This window comes from Mesoplodon mirus (assembly GCF_964341445.2).
Source record: "Mesoplodon mirus genome assembly, chromosome: 3".
In the NCBI taxonomy this organism is placed as follows: Eukaryota; Metazoa; Chordata; class Mammalia; order Artiodactyla; family Ziphiidae; genus Mesoplodon; species Mesoplodon mirus.
The window spans coordinates 107,604,123-107,624,781 of record NC_138978.1 but is presented as its reverse complement, the minus strand read 5'-3'; the positions used below and the strand labels follow the sequence as shown (position 1 = coordinate 107,624,781).

General features: G+C 41.7%; 1 protein-coding gene and 1 pseudogene across 3 annotated transcripts in view; one reads left to right on the top strand and one right to left on the bottom strand.

Moving 5' to 3' along the window:
* Window positions 1-2,875: 2,875 nt before the first annotated feature.
* Window positions 2,876-3,512, bottom strand: LOC309800306 (cytochrome c-like; annotated as a pseudogene). Its single transcript has one exon. The product of its transcript is annotated as a cytochrome c-like (transcript).
* Window positions 3,513-8,173: 4,661 nt separating this feature from the next.
* The window catches only part of TRIM33 (tripartite motif containing 33), a 141,834-nt gene continuing 129,348 nt past the window's right edge, over window positions 8,174-20,659 (top strand). For both annotated transcript variants that reach the window (XM_082615942.1, XM_082615941.1), the window contains exon 1: window positions 8,174-8,747. In XM_082615942.1, the coding sequence (XP_082472068.1) occupies window positions 8,222-8,747 (526 nt within the window). In that variant the 5' untranslated portion in view covers window positions 8,174-8,221. The remainder of the gene's footprint in view (window positions 8,748-20,659) is intronic.

Sequence of the window (20,659 nt, the reverse complement as noted above, 5' to 3'; positions counted from 1 at the left end):
GATAAGGATTGGGGAAGCAGGGATCAGTTTCCTTTGAAAAGATTACTCAACTCCAGTTTAGACAGTGAATTATAGGGGAGTCACAGTACATGTGACTTGTGATATCTTGAGGGTGGTAAGCTGACTTAGGGTGGTGACAGTGGAAATGGAGGGATGTGGAGAAATATTTAGAAAGTCAAATTGACAGGACTGGGTAAAAGATTAGATATGAGTGGTAAGAAGTTGTAGGTTTTAAGGACGACCCCCTCCTGTATGTAATCTGTCAATAAAATCAGTTAATGTATCTTCTAAATATCTTTCTTTCTAGCTCAAAACACCATTTATTGAGATAGGGAATGTGGAAGAAGATGAGGAGGTTTGGGGAAAAGATTACTAAGTCTTGGACATGCTGACTTTGCAGTGCCTTTGAGACATTCACGTGGAGATATTAACTGACCTGGGCTAAAGTCATACACTTGGGAGTTACTGTATGGACGGCAAATGAAGCTGAAGCATGGATGAGTTTGCCTAGGGGAAGAAAATTGATTGAGAAGAGAAGGGGTTCTAGAGCTGATATTTCAGAAAGCCCAACACTGAATAAGTCTGAGTACAGCAAAGTGCTAACTTTGTAGGCCTGTATTGATCAAACCCTGCACACTCCAAAGAAAGTCTTGTTTTTAGAACTGTTCTTGATTGACTCCTGGGAGATGATAACCTCTGAGCCCTTGGAATACTCTGCCTGTAAGAATGGTTTGTACGCCTGAGGCCTTGGGCCACACTGTATCACTTTGACTGAATAGTTTAAGCTATCAATGTGATTTATGCTGATCATCTGTTTTAGTATGCCTGAGGCCTTGGAGCATGATGTATCAGTTTGACCTCTGTGGGCTGGAATTTGAGCAGCTGAGGTCAGTTATGTGGGTGATCCATGATTATGGGACAGACCTTCCCCCAAAATAAAAACCCTGTATACCAAGGCTTGGGTGAACTTCCCTGTTTGGCAACACTGCACAAAAGTGTTGTCACACATCATTGCTGGGAGAATTAGTGCCTGTGCAACTCCACTGGGAGGAGACACCTGGAACCTTGTGCCTGTTTTCTTCTGGAATTTTCTCCATGGACCTTTTACCTTTGCTGATTTTAATCTGTATCATTTCACTGTAATACACCATAACCATGAGCATACCAACTTTTCTGAGTCCTATGAGTTCTTCTAGTCTGTTTTTGGGGACCCTGACACAGTATGTAAAAGAAAAACAGCAGTCCAAGAGGTAGGAAGAAAACCACCAGAGTATGGTGTCATGAAAGCCATGGAAGTAAGTGATTCTAGAAGGGGGGATTGTCAAAGGTGTGAAATCCCTTGGAGAAAACAAGTAAGGTTAGGAATAAAATATGTCTACTGGATTTAAAAAAATGGAGGTCCTTGATGACCTTAGCAAGAGCTGTTTTAGTAGAGTGATGGAAATGGGAAGCCAGGCCAGATTAGATTGAGGAATAAGTGGGATGTGAGGAAACAGAGAACTTTAGACAGAGAAACAAATTTGAAAAAAAAGATGGCAGGTTAATTTACCTTTATTTATAGTAGCAAAATACATCAAACATAATCTAGTTATTTAATAACCTAATAAGAACTCTTTGAATTTATATATTAAAAATTTTTACAATGGATATACTTGTTGAATCAGCAATTCTATCTTTAGGAATAGTCATAAAAAATAACTATAGACGTGCAAAGTATTATTCATCACAATGCTTATCCCAGTATTGTTTATAATAGCAAAAAGTTGAAAACAACCTTATTGTGTAAGAACAGACAGCTAATATATTACAGTACACTCACATTATGAAGTCTGTTTAGTGTCTAAATTGGAATGTATCTTACTGGTTGCAAGAATTAGAGATAATGTGTGTGAAATCACTTTGTAAACTGTAAACTGCTGTTCAAATGTCCTGTTTATTACTGGGATTAACAATGTGCCCCCGGAAGGCCTTAGAAACATAGAAAAGCCAAAGAGCTAGCAATTAGACTCAGAACTCTGCCATTTGTCCCTCTTTTCTTGGTACTAGTGGTTCTCAAACTCAGACAACTTGGCACCTGGAAGTCAAAGGGTGCTTTGCACAACATCATGAAATGCTGAGAAGCGAACTTTATTTGTTCTAAGATCTTGTTTTTAATTATCTTAAGCCTTATGATCACAAAATCTACAAATCTGTGCTGATGGTACATCTCCTCTACTTTAATACACTAATGAGTTTGCAAAGACACCATTACCAATCACATATATACAGGAGTTTTATAGTTTCATGTCGTTTTGAATAGTTGTTTAAAGACAATCCTGAATTATAACTCAGTCTAACTCAGATAGTAAAGGATTTAAAAGCAAAGTTTAACTTGCTATTATATCTTGTCACACTGACTTTTAAAAGCCTCTGACCTTATAGATCATCTATAAAATGTGAGAAGTGTTAAATATTCTTTGATATTTTACATAAACCACACTAAAATGCCTTTCATTAAGTAAAAGGCAACATTTTACTTATTTATTTATTTTTATTTATTTTTCTCTTTTCTTTTTGGACGCACTGCGTGGCTTGTGGAGTCTTAGTTCCCAGACCAGGGACTGAACCTGGGCCCTAGGCAATGACAGCGTGGAATCCTAACCACTGGACTGCCAGGGAATTCCCCAAAGGCAACATTTTGGATACAGGGAATTTTGGATTGGCATAGTTAAGACCAAAAAGATAAAATGGATATTTCTACCTTGTCTTCAGCCCTTTAAAGCCTAATGAACACAAACTGAAATGCAGGTGAGTCTTGCTCAATTGTATGAGACAACAAAGCGATTTTCCCAGTATTTAAATATTATACTCATATAATCAGTTCTATAAACCTAAATTAAAACCAATATCCTGTGTTTTGAGATGGCATTCACCATCGTTGTGAAAAGTTCGATATTACCAATCAAGTCTAATTATACCTTTAGAAGAGGGAAACAGTAACAGTACTTGCTGAACTGGAATTCCTATCAAAATTCAAAAAGCTGATCATATTAATTTAACCACAGCCATCTTATTTAAATCAGGACTATCCAAAAAAATATTCTTTCAGCCACTCATGATCTGAATTCTGGTATATGAGATCAATTTAAATACGTTACACATAAAAGAAGTTGAGACATTTCTGTTTTATAAGAAAATAAGGCAGTGGGCCAACTATTACTCATTAGAAGCTTTGAGATAAGCTATCAAGTCTGCCCTTTCTGTCTTCTTCTTAATGCCAGGGAAGATCATTTTTTTCCAGAGATGTACTTCTTAGGATTCTCCAAGGTACATTTCTCCCCAGGTGATGCCCTTGTTCTTGTTGGCATCAGTGTAAGAGAATCCCAGGGGCCTGACCTGTCTTCCATCCAGGACCATTTATTACGCTTGCCTTTCTTTTCCACGGTGTGGCACTGGGCATACTTCTGGACAAAAATCTTGCCCTTCTCAATATCACCCATTTTAATTTTGGTTTTTTGACATGTGCTTTAGGAAGGTCCTTGCTCTGAAGTTGGACTTCCTGCTAAGTGCAAGGATATGCTAATCCAAGGTACATGTGCTTATGTACCTGTGTTCAGAGAAGTGAACTTTAAATCACAAGATGTCCCCTTTATATCCCCTGGCCTTACCCACTCATGATTGCTAATATGGCACATTAACAGAAATTCCCCGAATCTTTTTTTTTTTTTTAGCTGCGCCACGTGGCTTGTAGGATCTTAATTTTCTGACCAGGGACTGAACCTGAGCCCTTGGCAGTGAAAGCGTGGAGTCTTAACCACTGGGATTCCCCAGAAATGCCCCAGATCTTAACCGCAGCTCAGCATTCCTCTGCTGGTCTTGATGACCTCTTCCATTCCTGCTGATGACCAGAGCTGCTCTGTCCGAGAGTGGCAGAACCAGCCATTGCAAACCTTCACGCTATTCTTGGGCTACTCTGCCTCACTGTTGCCAACCTGCTGTGCTCTCACCATTGCTCACCTGGCTATGTCATTCCCAGTGCTCTTTCTCTTTTCTGGACAATTGTAAAGTTCTTTTCACTTCCAGTTACCAGCAATATCAGGGCAGTTTTCTCCACAGCAGAGCTACTAGGCATCTACTGATAGCTCTCCTTTATTTCAGAACTCTGTTTTTCTTATGTTTGGGCAAGCGGGTCACGGGTAAAAGATAGCCTAGGTTAGGGGAATGGCTGGATCCTTATACTCGCTGCTCAGTTCAGCCCACAGCATGGTTTCTCTTCTTGAGATTTCTCTCTGAGGTATCTTTGTTTCTCCCTCCAGTTCTGTTCCCTTCATGAACCTTTAGGTCTGTCTACTTTTACATTCATTTCATGTTTACCACGCATCAGATACGGTTAGCACTTTACAAATATTTAACTGTCAACCTTGAAATAGATCCTACTAGTAACAAAAGTCCTTTTACAAATGAGGAAACTGAGGCAAGCGAAGTAAGTTACCCCAAATCACACAGCTAGTAGGTGGTGGAACGAGTTTTCAAACTAGGCATTCTGGCTCCAGCAGACTCAACCTCCATGCAATGCAGTCTCTCCATCAGACAGGTGTGTCCATATCATACGTCAGCCTTAGGATTTCACAATTTCTCCTGCAAGATTTCTGGGTTCCCATTGCAAATCGAGAATGTAGCTGATTCAATGTCCCCAAGTACTCCATGACAATTTAATTCCAGGCACTGCATTCTCAGAGCACACAGTAAATTATATTGGTGGGGGGATAGTTTGCTCTCTATAAAATTATATCGTTTTCAAAAACAACACTTTTGGGCTTCCCTGTTGGTGCAGTGGTTAAGAATCTGCCTGCCAATGCAGAGGACACAGGTTCGAGCCCTGGTCCGGGAAGATCCCACTTGCTGCAGAGCAACTAAGCCTGTGAGCCACAACTACTGAGCCTGCGCTCTAGAGCCTGTGAGCCACAACTACTGAGCCCGTGTGCCACAACTACTGAAGACCACGCGCCTAGAGTCCGTGCTCCACAAGAGAAGCCACTGCAATGAGAAGCCCGCGCACCACAACGAAGAGTAGTCCCTGCTCACTGCAACTAGAGAAAGCCTGCACGCAGCAATGAAGACCCAATGCTGCCAAAAATAAATAAGTAAATAAATAAAAATTTTTTAAGTGTTAAAAAAACCAAGCACTTTTATACTAGATTTTTATAGTATATATATATATATTTTTTGGCTGTGCTGTGTGGCATGTGCCAAACCCATGCTCCCTGTAATGGAAACATGAAGTCCTAACCACTGGACCATCAGGGAATTCCCTTGTACTAGATTTTAATAAAGGCAAGTGGTAGCAGGCATCAAAAGGTTAAGAATAATGCAAGGAAACAAAGATTTTGGTTGAGAAATTTGGTCCACTAATTTGTTTTTTTGAAGTGAATTTGGAGAAAAGTCTTTATTGCTCTTTATTATATATACACCTTATTTTTCACCACCTGTACAGATACCACTCTGGTTCAATCCACCATTATTCCTTGGCTGAAATATTATTGTATTAGCAGCCTAACTGGTCTTCCTTCTTCCACTCTGACCCCCTACAAGTCATTTCTACAGTAAACAGCCACAGTGACTCTTTTCACAACTTTGAGTCTTTGATCAAAACTCATCCAAGATTTCCTATCTCACTCAGCATCTTAAAACTGGAGTATGAGTATTCGGGTACTACAGTGGAGGAAATTTTTCCAAAGGGTACACAAGGATAGTTTTAAGATATTTAATTTTATATTAATTCATATATATACACATACGTATACATGCATTTTTTAATGCAGTGCTTATGTCAATAAAAATGAAAAATGGAATTGATACAGGACTTTATCTCTTCCTAGTAATGTTATATACATCCATGCCTACACAAACTAAAAAAAACTATGTCATCTCATTAAAAGACAGTCCCAATTAACATTTTACTTTTCATGTTTAATATTTATTTAATGAAATAGAACATTTTTGATCATGTACTTTTAAAATGGATGACAGGGCTTCCCTGGTGGCGCAGTGGTTGAGAGTCAGCCTGCCGATGCAGGGGACATGGGTTTGTGCCCTGGTCCGGGAAGATCCCACATGCTGCGGAGCGGCTGGGCTCGTGAGCCATGGCCGCTGAGCCTCCACATTCGGAGCCTGTGCTCCGCAACGGGAGAGGCCACAACAGTGAGAGGCCCGCGTACCAAAAAAAAAAAAAAAAAAAGGATGACGATGTTTGTTAAACTACTTGTTTACCTTTCCATTGGATAGATTTAAAAGTAATGTGACAATTAAAAAATGTTGGTATTGCAAAATGTCAGAAATGGCACTCTTTGCAACTATTTACACTCCTGATGAAAAATGTTAAGAGTCAACTTATAATGTTCGAGGGAGAAAATAGTTTTTCAAAGTTCTTTTCCAGGGCACAGAAGTTTAAAAAGTTGAAGGCCATTTCTGTATATGACCTGGCTCCTTTAATTCTATTATGTCATATTCTACTACTCTTTCCCCCTTCAAGCCACTCCAGCCACACAGACTCTGCTGTTCCACTTACAAGCCAAGACTGTGCCTCAGGCCCTTCGTACTTACTGCTTGTTCCTCTGCCTGGAACACTCTTTCTGCAAGAGAACCACAAGCTTCTTCACCTATCAGCCGAGGCCTTCCCCAATCATCTCTAATCTCTTTTACTCTGCTTTTTTTTCTTCATAGCATTTATCCCTCCCTGCATATATTTATGTCACTCTTCCTCCAGATTGCAAACTCCTCGAAAGTAAGGATCTCCTTTGTTCTTTGCTGTAATCCTAGCATCTCTAAAACACTACCTGACTCAGAGTAAGAGGTCACTATTTTTTTTTTATTTTTATTTTTTTGCGGTACGCGGGCCTCTCACTGTTGTGGCCTCTCTCGTTGCGGAGCACAGGCTCCGGACGCGCAGGCTCAGTAGCCGTGGCTCACGGGCCCAGCCGCTTCGCGGCATGTGGGATCTTCCCGGACCGGGGCACGAACCCGCGTCCCCTGCATCGGCAGGCGGACTCTCAACTACTGCGCCACCAGGGAAGCCCGAGGTCACTATTTTTTAACGAATAAATGAAAAATGTTTCGAGGTGGTTTCTTTTAAGGACTTTTACCAGCTCAAGAATAACGGTTTCTTGGGAACACTGTCAGAAGAGGAAAGCACTTCACAATCCTAACATTAAAACAGCCGTAGTACTTGTTTCTCAATAAAGACCCTCCCTGAAAGCGTCTATTACCGACACTGTTAAGGCATTTGCAACCCAACTCCCGCCAGGGCACTAAGTGAGACTCTCAGGACATAATATTGGTTAGATCGTGACTCCCCAAACTGACGCACATCAGAATCAGCCAAAGCGCTTTCAACATTCATGAGCTCACCCCCATTTCCTGATGTAGGTCTGGGGTGTGGTCCTCGAACAGCTCTGCTTTGAAAAAGCTTCTCAGTTGATTGGTTTTCTGAAGCGTAGCAACGTCAGAGAATCAATCACCTTAAGAAGCTAAAAATAGCTGTTAAAATAGCTGTTTTTCCTCTCTGGGTCTTTTCAGCCTATTTCTGGTACGCCACCAGTTAAAAACAAAAATCCTCATTTTACTGCTCCCCTGAGACACAACCATCCAAAGGAACGTGGCCAGTTAAAGCACAGAGACCCAGGAGGTCGGCACCTCGGAGCCAGGAGGCCAAGGCGTCTGACCCCGCGCCGAGTGAGGTTTCGGCGGAGACGCGCCCGCCTCTGGGGACCTCGCCGCCCTAGAGACACTACTCAGGAACCAGCCCCGGCCTCCCACCCTTGCCCGCTCTTCCCTGCACCATCGCCGCGGCCGAGCTCTTAACCACCTCGACCAAAGGTAGTTCAGCGTCGAGAGCCTCTGACTTTAAACGCTCACTGCGAGCCGAACTGCAACGGGGCGGACTCCACGCGCCGGCCACTGAAGTCAGGAAGGGCGGCCAGGACGTCTGCGCGCCCGCGCCCCAAGTTCCCGCCTCCCTCCGGAGGACGTCTGTGCGTACGTGCGCGCGCCGCGCCCGCCCTCCTGCAACCGCGCGACGCGAGGGTGGGGGCGCCGCGTGCGCGCGCGTTCTCGTTTCTTCGTTAGCTTGCCTGCTCGCTCTCGGCGGCCGCTCTCGCTGCGGCTGCGGCTGGGGCTGGGGGCGGCGGCGGCGGCGGCGGCGGCGGGCGGCGCGGGGCGGTCCGGCGGGTTCAAAGAGGAAAACATGGCGGAAAACAAAGGCGGTGGCGAGGCTGAGAGCGGCGGCGGGGGCAGCAGCAGCGCGCCGGTAACTGCCGGGGCCGCCGGGCCCGCGGCGCAGGAGGCGGAGCCGCCTCTCGCCGCGGTGCTGGTGGAGGAGGAGGAGGAGGAAGGCGGCAGGGCCGGCGCGGAGAGCGGCGCGGCCGGGCCCGACGACGGGGGGGTGGCCGCGGCCTCCTCGGGCTCGGCCCCGGCTGCCTCAGCCCCTGCAGCCTCGGTGGGCTCTGGAATTCTCGGGGGGGCGGTATCGACGCCGGCCCCAGCTCCGGCTTCGGTTCCTGCTCCGGGTCCCTCGGCGGGGCCGCCTCCTGGACCGCCAGCCTCGCTCCTGGACACCTGCGCCGTGTGTCAGCAGAGCCTGCAGAGCCGGCGTGAGGCGGAGCCCAAGCTGCTGCCCTGTCTTCACTCTTTCTGCCTGCGCTGTCTGCCGGAGCCCGAGCGCCAACTCAACGTGCCCATCCCGGGGGGCAGCAACGGCGACATCCAGCAAGGTGAGCGGGAGGCCCGACCCGAGGTCTGGGCCGAAAGGGATTCGCGGTGCCGAGGAGGATCTGGGGACAGAGGTGTTCGGGCCCGGGGCTGCTCGGACCGGCGTAATCCTAAGGGGTCTGAGGTGAAAGACACTCCTGGGACAGTTTCCCGAGAAGCTGGACCTCCAGAGATACGGGGAGGGTGAAGGGAGGGGTGCCGGCTGCGGGAGGCTGGGGGAGGGGACACCGGCTGCAGGGGAGGTTCGCGATGTGCGGATACGGGCCGGGAAGGGGTGGACTCTGGCCGAGCGCAGGTTCGGGAGCGGGTGGAACGGACTGCGAGAGAAGAGGGGGTCTGGGAATCCGCTTGTGAGAAGCATTTTGGAGGGAAGGCCTAGGCGCGAGAGGTGTTGAGGTAGTAGTTAAGAGATAAGGGCACTGAGGATGAATTGCCTTAGAGGGAGAGGATTTGATCTGTTCAAAGCTAGGGGAAAGAAGGACTAGGGAGGTTAAAGGGCATTAGAGAATTTGGGGCTACGAGAAGGCGTCTGGTAGAGAGTAATTATAGGATGACATTGAGAAGGAGGAACTCTGGAAGCAAAATAGCTGTGAGGGGCCTGCATGGGTAGGGAAAAATCTTGAGGTTTAGGGGTGAAGGAGAAATGAACTTTGAAGGGAATTGGGAGTGAGGGAGACCTGGGCATGAATTTCAGTTCATTGTACATTAATGAACACTTAGTGTTCCGGATACTGTGCTAGATAGAATTGGATAAAATACTCCATGAAGAGCTCATTCACAGTCCAACATAGGGGAAACAAACATACAAGGTACAGCAGTGGAGGTGGGTCCTTGGTACAGTGGTTGTGGCACAATCAAGAGAAGGTCAAGGAAACTTCACTGAAAAGGAAACCCTTGAGTAGGTTTCTTGAAGGGTGAGTAGCTCCCTGGGTTGGAGAGTTTTCAGGGCACAGAGCACCTTACACATCCCTGGAGCTAAGCGATGTGTAAGGTGATTGGTGGAAATTAAGTTGGTTTGATGGGCTGAATAGGTAGGGGGTCTGCAGTGCCTTATCTGAAACCCTTGAGACCAGGTGTGTTTTAGACATCAGAATAGGTTGGAAATTTTTCTTTTTCCTGGTAAGGTCTCTAACACTCCAGCGGGGTCTGGGTTAACAACTCATTATCAAATATTAATGTTTCTACAGTGAATATCATTCTAATGGGATAGACGAATAACCTCCTGCAATTCAGGGTGGGTTTTGTTGCAGAGTTATGAAAAAACTTTAAAATTTCAAAGCTTTTGAATTTTGGAACTTCAGGTAAGGAAGGGATTGTGGAACTGTACTAAAGGGTTTGGGATTCATCCTGTAGAATGTATCCTGTACAGTGTAGATAGATTAAAGGGAGTCCTTAACAGATTTTTATATCAGGAAGATAAAAGGATCACAATTGTGATCTAGAAAGATCACTTGGGGGCACATTGAAGGGTAAGGGAAGAAAAGATCCAAGGCAGGGCCAGTTAGGAGAATCCTGGCAGTAATCTAGGGGAGAAATTAGCATTTGGAGTAGGTAGTAAAGGACTGATATAAGGTGTTAAAGAAGGAAGTGTTTTGGTATGGGGGAAAGGTATAGACTTTGGGAGAAACATTTGAGTTTGGATGCCTACTTTGTCACTTCCTACTTGTTACTTGGACAGATTAATTTTACAAGGACAAAATTACCTACCTCATACAGTTATTGATAGAATGAAGTGTGTTAAGTGACTAGTACGTGCTAGTTATTAGTGAAATGGCAGCTAGTTTATTGTTGTAACTAATTGTAAGTGGCTGTGGGAATGGATATGAGAGGCCAAGTGAGATTGGAGTGAGAGAGACACACGTGTCTAGGCCAAGTTCCAGGTTTCTTGTTTGATGGGTGGCAGTGCTATTAATGCAGATAAAAGAATTCAGGCACAGAAGCAGGTGTGTGTGGGGTGGAGGGAGGATATAGTGATTTCAGTTTGGGGTTTGAAGTATTATTGAGATCTGCAGGTAAGAATGTTAAGAGTAACGGTTTGATTGATGGAGAAGATTCTAAATGATAATGGGTATATAGAGGGTGGATAATGGGTGTATAACTAACTGCTCATGGCCTCACTGAGTGTAGTAAGACATGTAGGATTCAGTGTTCTTGTGGGAACCTGGATTAGGTGAGAGATTTAGAGTAAACACAAGATGAAAATTGTGTTTGATTGATGTGGCTGAGGCACTGAGGTTATGAAATTAGCTCTGTGTTACTTATGCAGGAGAGAGAATAATAGTGTGTAAATTTCCTCTTCATTTCTCCATCTTTTGTTTTTGAACTAGGAGAAATAAGTAGATGGGACTAAATACTGTCAATTTTAAGGCAGTGTTGCTTTCTAACTGGTATCTAAAACGAATTTAAGTCTGGAAGCCATCATGTTTTTAGGCAGGGAGTCTAGAAAGTAACTTAGTATTAACTCCTGTATGTATCCTTTGCTTTGCTGTTTAAAAAAATCGAACATGCTGTTCTGGAAGTAACACTGGATTTGGAGTCAGGGGACATAGTTCTGCCCCTTAATTGTTTTCTGGTTCCCTCAGGTTCATGTTTCTGTCCTTCAGTTTCTTTATCTCTACATGTAGCTAATAGTCCTTCACTTATATCTCACTAAATCGTATTAAATAATGAAAGTGAAAATGCTTTTATAAACTGTGAAATGCTTTGCAAATGTAAGGTATTATTGAACAACCTGTGATTCCATTTCTGGTCTGGGTATCCATAGACAGTAGTTTAATTTGCCATCTTAAGTGGTCCCGAAACAATGACATTACCTTCCCTTCTAATGGACTTTTTTTCTGTTTCTCTAACACACCAGAGTTATTCAAACCCTTTAGGTGTTCCCTTTAGATCGATGATTCTCCAAGTGTGGTTTCTGGACTAGCAGCATCAGCATCATTTGCAATCTTGTTAGGAATGCAAATTCTTGGGCCCCACTCAAGACCTTCTAACCAGAAATCATTTTTAGTAAGTCCTCCAGGTGATTTTGATGCACACTAAGTTTGAGAACCACTATTCTTTTTATATATATATATAAAATTTATTTATTTATGTATTTATGGTTGTGTTGTGTCTTCATGGCTGCGTGCGGGCTTTCTCTAGTTGCAGTGCACGGGCTTCTCATTACGGTGGCTTCTCTTGTTGCAGAGCACGGGCTCTAGGCATGCGGGGTTCAGTAGTTGTGGCACGTGGGCTCAGTAGTTCTGGCATGTGGGCTCTAGAGTGCAGACTCAGTAGTTGTGTCACAGGGGCTTAGTTGCTCTGTGGTATGTAGGACCTTCCTGGACTAGGGCTCAAACCCATGTCCCCTGCATTGGCAGGTGGATTCTTAACCACTGCGCCACCAGGAAAACCCCAAGAGAACCACTGTTTTTAAGTGAAGGGCTCCTCACTTCAAATGTTGCCTCTGCAAAAAGACCTTCTCTTGATCACTTTTTTTTTTTTTTTTTAGGGCTTTATTTTTAAAGAGCAGTTTTAGGTTTACAGCAAAATTAAACGGAAGATATGGAGATTTCCCATATATTCCTTCTCCCTAGACCTACATAGCTTCTCCCATTATCAACATCCCTCACTAGTGTGGTACATTTTTTCGAGTTGATGGCCCTATATCATAATCACCCAGAGTCCACAGTTTATGTTAGGGTTCACTATTAGTGTTGTACAATCTGAGGGTTTGAACAAATGTATAATGACATGTATTCGTCATTATAATATCATACACAGTATTTTCACTGCCCTGAAAATTCTGTGTCTGGCTGCCTCTTTTAAGGTACAGTTGGCTCTCTGTATCTGCTGGGGGTTTTGGAACCAATCCCCTGAGATTGCTGAGGGACAGTTGTAGTCCTCCAGGTCACTCTTTGACATATTACCTTTATTTCTTCATAGGACAACTAAAATCCAGAATGTTTACTTGTTTTTGTTTACTCGTTTGTTCCTTGTTTCCCACTAGAATATTGTAGAGTGAATGTTCAATAAATAGCTTTTGGATGAATAAGAATCATCTGGAGAGCTTTTTAAAATACCATTTTGGGAGTTTCAGAGACTGTTTCAATTGACTTGGGGATGACACTAGGATTTGAATTTTTAACAAGTATGTGATTCTGATTCTGGAACCTGCCACACTTTTTTTTTTTTTTTTTTCTGCCACACTTTGAGAGACATGGATTTAAATATTTTGAGGAGAAAGACTGATTTATGTGCTGTTGGAATATTAGGAAAATCAAAATAGATAATTTAGTTAGTATTTGTTGAATCTCAGTTGTGAGCTTTTTAAAGTGCTTTTGTGATTTTTATTTTATTTTTTTTAGGTTTATTTCAGGTTCAGTCAGAATAGTTATCAGTAGTGGGTATGTACAAATCTATAATGTATCAGTAAAAATACAAATATGTATTGATGCATCTGAACAACCTCTCAAATGAACTCTTGAAGGAGGTGAGACTTTTGTAGTAAGGCATAGACAGCATGGTGATGTGGATGATTATCTGGACTGGGAGTAACTTGCATTGGTTTCTGCTGTTAATATGCTGTGTAGCCTTGGGCAAGTCACCTAGACAGCCTCTCCAGGTTTGCAATATGAAGTTGAGCTCCTATCCAGTAAAATTCTCTGTGATTCTGTTATTGTCTTTTATGCTAACTTTTTACATCTACATAAGTTTAATATTCTTACCTTTTGTGGGGAGTAATCAACGTAGAAAAATGATTCTGTTTCTGAATCTTCAACTTTTTGTGGAAAGTCTGAGATGGCAACAGTCATGTGGTAAGTGGGAGGAAATACCTCTGGGTATAGTGTGAAGAGCACCTCCTCACAGTGGTTCTGTTTTATCACTGAGCATGGTGAGCCACTCAGGGGAATCATCTGTTTGAGCTCTTGGAAGTTCTTGTCCCAGGAGTACATGTAATATTTAACAGTTTGCTAGTTCTGGGTGTGGCTTATCTGTTTCGGGATTTTTTTAGGTCCTACTTTCTCTAATGCTCTGTTTGACATAAACATGCTTGAGTTCTTGAATGATAACATAGTCATCAGCAATCAGTCATTAAAGACGTATCAAAGAAAAACACTTTTTAATATCTTATGGCATTGTGGTTGGTGAAATGTACACAATTCAGTAGTCAGACTGCCAGCATTCATTTTTTTTTTTTTTTTTTTTTGTGGTACGCGGGCCTCTCACTGTTGTGGCCTCTCCCGTTGCGGAGCACAGGCTCCAGATGCACAGGCTCAGCGGCCATGGCTCACGGGCCCAGCCGCTCCGCGGCATATGGGATCCTCCCGGACCGGGGCACGAACCCGTATCCCCTGCATCGGCAGGCGGACTCTCAACCACTGCGCCACCAGGGAGGCCCTCATTTTTGAGTTCTATATACTACTAGAATGACTGTGGATGTTACTTAACATCCATAAATTGAGAGTACTACTACTAATACCTATTTCATAGTGTTAATTGTGAGGATTAAATGAGTTAATACATTGTAAATTGCTTCATAGAGTGCCTGGCGCCTGGTAAGCCCCCAATAAATTGTACTGCTGTTGCCTTTGTGATTACCTCTATCTCACAGTAAGCAGAAAAGAAGAGGCAGGAAGGCAAATTGTTGGTGTTTTTCTAGGTTTTTCTGACATCTAATGAAGTACAGCACACCAGACAAAGTCATTTGTATTCCAAACCTCTCTTCAGCTGCCTAAAACTTACAGTGTAAAAACTTGTAAACTAATGTTCTAAATCCTAAGTTTTTACAAGGTCTAATATCTGTACACCAAAAATTTCAGTTAGGGGAGTCTAACTGCTTTTCATTTCCTTATATATACTCCTCTTAGCAGACACTAAATGAGAATAGTACCTTAAAGTAGATTCTCAAAGTTGGTCCATGAAACTCTGAGTTGGGGGTTAGGGGGGATTGTCTCTGATACCCTTTCAGGTGTTGGCAGAGTTGAAACTGTTTTCATTATAACACTGATTCATTATTTGCCTTATTCACTGTTCTGACATTTGTATAAATAATACAAAAGCAATGATGGGTAAGACTGCTTGGCACCTTAGCAGGAATTAAAGATAGTGCCTCCGAAGCACTCTAAAAGTTATTGTAACTTTACCATCACATACTTAGAGTAAAACCACCACCAACAACAAAAATTACGTTAGTTTTACTTTTATGTCCTTGATGAAGCAGTGAAACTTGTTTTTAAATTTTTTTTTTTAATTAGTTTATTTATTTTGGCTGCACCGGGTCTTAGTTGTGGCATGCGGACTTCTTAGTTGCGGCGTGCAGGATCTAGTTCCCCGACCAGGGATTGAATCTGGGCCCCATGCATCGGGAACGGAGTCGTACCCACTAGACCACCAGGGACGTCCCTATTTTTAAAATCTTTATCCTTAATATTCTGTGTGAAGAAATGGGATAATGCATAAAGTGCTTCTGCTGCAGACGGAAGTGCAATAAGAAAAGTACTTGTGCAGTTGTTTGAATTCCAAGTTGAATTAGCTGCTTTTTTTCTTGGAAAATAATTTTTACTTGAAAGAATGAGTAACTGTGTTTTTCAAGAATGGATATTTGGCAGATATTTTCTTAAAACTGAATGAATTGAGCCTTGTCACTTCAAGAGAAACAACTGATGTTGTTATATGTTGCCAATGATAAAAATTGAGCTTTTAAATGAAAATTAGGATTTTGGGGAAACTTGTATATGCCACCATGAGCTTGACAGCTTCTCAATATTTAAAGCCTTTTCTGATGAGATTGGTAGTGATATTAACAGTGTTTTTTTTTGATATTGTGTAATGAAATGTCAACATTTGGAAGATCTACATAGTGAACCAGTATTTCCCAAATGACCAATGCATCATGTTACAAAATCAGGCGTAAGAAAAAGATTGAAAGTGCAAAGTAGACCAATAGATTTTAATGTAAGGGTGTAGTAAAAGTTCATCTCTATAGTTTGAAATTTCACATTGCAACTGATGTTTAAGAGATAAATAAAAACACTTTAAATTTTTTGAGTGTATCAAAGAAGAATATCCACAGATTGTCTGAAAAGACTATTAAAATACTCTTCCCTTTTCTTAAGTACATGGTTATATGAGGCCAAGTTTTCTTTATAGTCTTCAAACAAACAATCTCTCACAACAGATTAAATGCAAAAGCATATATACAGACATCTTCTATTAAACTAAACATTAAAGAGATTTAAAAGTGAAATCAGTGCCACTCTTTACTAAAAAATTTTTTGGTTTTGGAAATTAGTTATTTCTGTTAAAAATGTTACTTAAACATGCAGTGTGTTTATTTTTATTTATTATTTTTTAATGTGTTTATTTTAAAATGAATTAATAAAATATTTAATTTTAATGAAACAGATTATTAACTTGCTATTAACAATTATTTATTACAATATTAAATAAAATATTTTAAAATTCTCAGTTTTTATTTCTAATACTGTACACATAGATGGATAAAACCCATCTGAACAAAAGCTTTTTAGGTCCTTGATGATTAAGAATGTAAGAGGGATTCTGAGACCAAAAAGTTTGAGACCTGCTTTTTTTTTTTTTTTTTTTTTGCGGTCCGCGGGCCTCTCACTGTTGTGGCCTCTCCCGTTGCGGAGCACAGGCTCCGGACACGCAGGCTCAGGGGTCATGGCTCACGGGCGCAGCCACTCTGCGGCATGTGGGATCTTCCCGGACCGGGGCGCGAACCCGTGTCCCCTGCATTGGCAGGCGGACTCTCAACCACTGTGCCACCAGGGAAGTCCAGAGACCTGCTTCTTTAAAGGGGCTATAACCAAGTGATAATGTAAAGTCATTAGGAAGAGCGTCAGACCATGGAATAGTAGAAGGTGGCAGATTCATGCATTTATAGTCCTTCATTTTGGGGTACCCATCACAGTTCATAAAGAGCTTGCCCAAAATGTAAATGTAAAGAGGAAAAAAGTACTTAATAACTAAAATTGACCTTTTGTAAATAGCGTGCTGTAGATCTGCTGATTTTTTTTTCATATATATTACTGCTTGACTGAGTTCTATCATTTTATTTTCCAGAGGACAAGTTCTGAGGTTGGGATCATGGTGTTGGATACATTAATCTGTGTCTCCTCTGTGGCCACAAATTGTACCTTCATCCTTAGCCAGCTTCCAGAATGGACATTGGTCTCAAGGGGAAGTGGGAAAAAACAAGGATGAATGAACATAAATGCATCATTTTTAGAAAAATATTTAAATTATATGCCTTTATGATACGTAAATAGCATGAATTATGTGGTTCTAGGGAAAAATACATCTTTTTTTTTTTTTTTTTTTTTTTTTTTGCGGTACGCAGGCGTCTGACTGTGGCGGCCTCTCCCGTTGCGGAGCACAGGCTCCGGACTCGCAGGCTCAGCAGCCATGGCTCACGGGCCCAGCCGCTCCGCGGCATGTGGGATCCTCCCGCACCGGGGCACGAACCCGTGTCCCCTGCATCGGCAGGCGGACTCTCAACCACTGCGCCACCAGGGAAGCCCTGGACAAATACTTTTTGAGTGCTTGTTACGTGCGATTTATGTTGTTGCTTCTGTGAATTACTTGTCCACATGTCTTATATTTTTTTTAGTTTGCTAACGTTTTTTTGTTTTGATTTACAAGAATTCTTGATAAGGTCTACATACTCATCCTTTGTTGGTTATGTAAATTGAAGATTTATTCTTAGCCTACTATGGCTTAGTGTGGTAGCCAGCCTCTGAGGTGACCCCAGTGTTCTTCTCTTCTGGTATTCACACCCTTCTTTAGTCTCTGCTCACAGGGACTCAGAGCTTGTTTGGGTGACCAAGAGAGTATAGCAGAATTAACAGTGACTTCTGAGGCTTCATTAAAGGTATACAGCTTTTTCCTTACTCTTTGGATTCCTTGTTCTAGGCGAAAACAGCTATCACTCTTGCAGTTCTGTAAAGAACTGGGGTCTTTTAACATCCAGCACCAACGTCCCAGCCATGGGAATGGACCACTTTGGAGGTGGATATTCCAGCATGGTCAGGCTTTCAGATGACTGCAGTCCTGGCTGACATCTGACTGCAGCCTCATTAGAGGCTCAGAGAGAACCACTTGCCATATCACTCCCAGATTCCTGACTCAAAGAAACTGAAAGATAAGGAATTATTGTTTTACCCCATTAAGTTTTGGGGTAGTTTGTTACACAGCAATAAACTAATACACTTGACTTTTTCCTTTACTCTTTAGAGAGCTGTCTTTTGATATATGAGAGGTTTTTTAAAAATCAGTTTTCCCCCCTTTTTCTGCCTTTATTGCTTATTATAAAGCTATAGTAAACTTTGTTATTCATTAAGGTAATTTCATCCGCCTCCACATATACCTTGTTCATCTTAAAGATTATCTTGACTGATCTTGGCTTTTAGCTCTTAAACACATTAGAATCATGTTGTGAAAGTTCATTTTAAAAACTTGTCAGCATTTTTGTTGGAATTGCTTTGAATATATAGATTAATTTGGGAGAAAATGCTATCTTTGCAATATGGTATCTGCCTGTTCAGAAACATTGCATGCCTTTCCATTTGCTTAAATCTTTTATTTTTGAATATTATATAGCTTTTTTCCTAGCAAAGTCTTGCACGTCTTTTATGAGTTATTCTGATATATTTTATATTTTGTTTTTACTATAAATGGTTTCCCTTAAATTACATTTAGCTGAGTTTGCTTTGTTTTCTTGTTTTTCATTTTACTTTTTATTTTTTAAATATCTGAAGTGTACTGATTTCATATTTATAGTTGATAATTCCATTATCTAAAGTTCTTGAGGTCCTGTTTTACTATTACTTGCTTCTGTCTATTCCTGATTATTGTAGATGGTGTTCTCCAGTGTTTTATAGTTTTGGAGTTTGAGTGTGTTTACTAGGGCTTTAACTATGAACCCTGCCAGCCCTGGTTTTTGGAAACAAGCCTCCAAAGAGTATTTTGCCCTTGCTTCTGTCAGGTACCACCAGTGAAAATTCACTGATGTTAATTTTTAGTTTGGTGTTTCTTAGAACTGGCAGTTGTTGATTTAGAGTTTACCTTATAGGCTAACCTGTATTTGAAACTTCTCAGGAGGAAATTTTTTCCCTCACTCTGAAACCAGGGAGTGACAGTTTTTTTTTTTTTTCTATGCTAATTGATTTATTTTTTAAAAAAGTTTTACTATCATTATTATTTGCTTATGCACCCTTCTAACTGAGGGTGTAATCTTTCAAGCCTGCCTTATGAGGAGAGTTTTGCTTCTAATTATTTTACACAGGCTTCCCCATTCTTTGTTTACTCTCTTGTTTGTACATACTAAGAAAGAATTGTTAAGAGTAAAATTTCGGAGCCTTTGCATTTTTGAAGCTCTTTATTTTTTTCTTCTATTTAAATGGTAGTTTGACTGGATATGGAATTCCAGGTTAAAATTTGTTTTTCCTCAGATCTTTGAAGGTATCTCTTCCTGTGTTTTAAAGTAGTCAGTGTTGCTCATGCTAGTCTGATTTTGCTCCCTGGTACAACCCCAATTGGGTTTTATTTACCTCTTCTTGGAACCTTTTAATATTTCTTCATCCTTTTCTGGAATACAGTGATTGTTTCTATTTTTTTTCCTTTCATCGTTTTTAAAAGTTCACTGTGCTTTTTCTGTTAGTCTTCTACTCTTCATTTATAGTAAGAAAAAGTTTAAACTTAAAAAATATTTTCATAAGGACCCTCTCTCTTCATGCCCTTCCCCTTCAAGCCCCGCTTTCCCTCACTCGTTTTGGAACTGTTTCTATTTGAATGTTGGAGCTCGTGGGTTCATACTCTCTCCTACGTTTTCTTTTATGCTTTCCTTCTCTTTTCTTTCTTTCTTTTTTTTTTTTCTGGCCTCACCGAGCCGCTTGTGGAATCTTAGTTCCCTAACCAGGGATGGAACTGGATGGAGCTCTCGGCAGTGAAAGTGCCAAGTCTTAACCACTGGACCAACAGGGAATTCCCCTTCTCTTTACTTTCTTATTCAACTGACATTCTGAAAGATCACCTTGACTTTATTTTCTTACTTCCCTTTCTCTTTTTTTTTTAAAAAAATATTGGTTTATTTATTTATTTGGTTGTATTGGGTCTTAGTTGCAGCATGTGAACTCTTGGTTGCAGCATGCGAACTCTCAGTTGCAGCATGCATGTGGGATCTAGTTCCCTGACCAGGGATCAAACCCAGGCCCCCTACATTGGGAGCATGGAGTCTTAACCACTGCGCCACTAGGGAAGTCCTTGACTTTATTTTCTAACTTTGTTTTTTTCTTTCTATCTTTATCTCTTCTTGTCTCAAAGGCTTCCTTAAACAGTGGATAATCTTTGGTTCTTTTCCTATTTGAGTGAGGCAATAAAATGCTAATTGGAAGTTCTGTGCTTGTTAATTGTTGGACCTTACTTTAGATCAGGGATTGGCAAAATACTGCCCATGGGCCAAATCTAACCTGCTGCCTGGTTGTTGTTGTTGTCATTTTTCAATATCTTTATTGGAGTATAATAGCTTTACAATGTTGTGTTAGTTTCCGCTATATAACAAAGTGAATCAGTTATATGCATACGTATATCCCCATATCCCCCCACCTTGCGTCTCCCTCCCACCCTCCCTATCCCACCCCTCTAGGTGGTCGCAAAGCACCGAGCTGATCTCCCTGTGCGATGCGGCTGCTTCCCACTAGCTGTCTGTTTTATGTTTGGTAGTGTAGGTATGTCAGTGCTACTCTCTCACTTCGTCCCAGCTTTACCCTTCCCCCTCCCCGTGGCCTCAAGTCTATTCTCTGCATCTGCATGTTATTCCTGTCCTGCCCCTAGGTTCATCAGAACCTGTTTTTTTTTTTTTTAGATTCCATATATATGTGTTAGGATACTCTATTTGTTTTGCTCTTTGTCA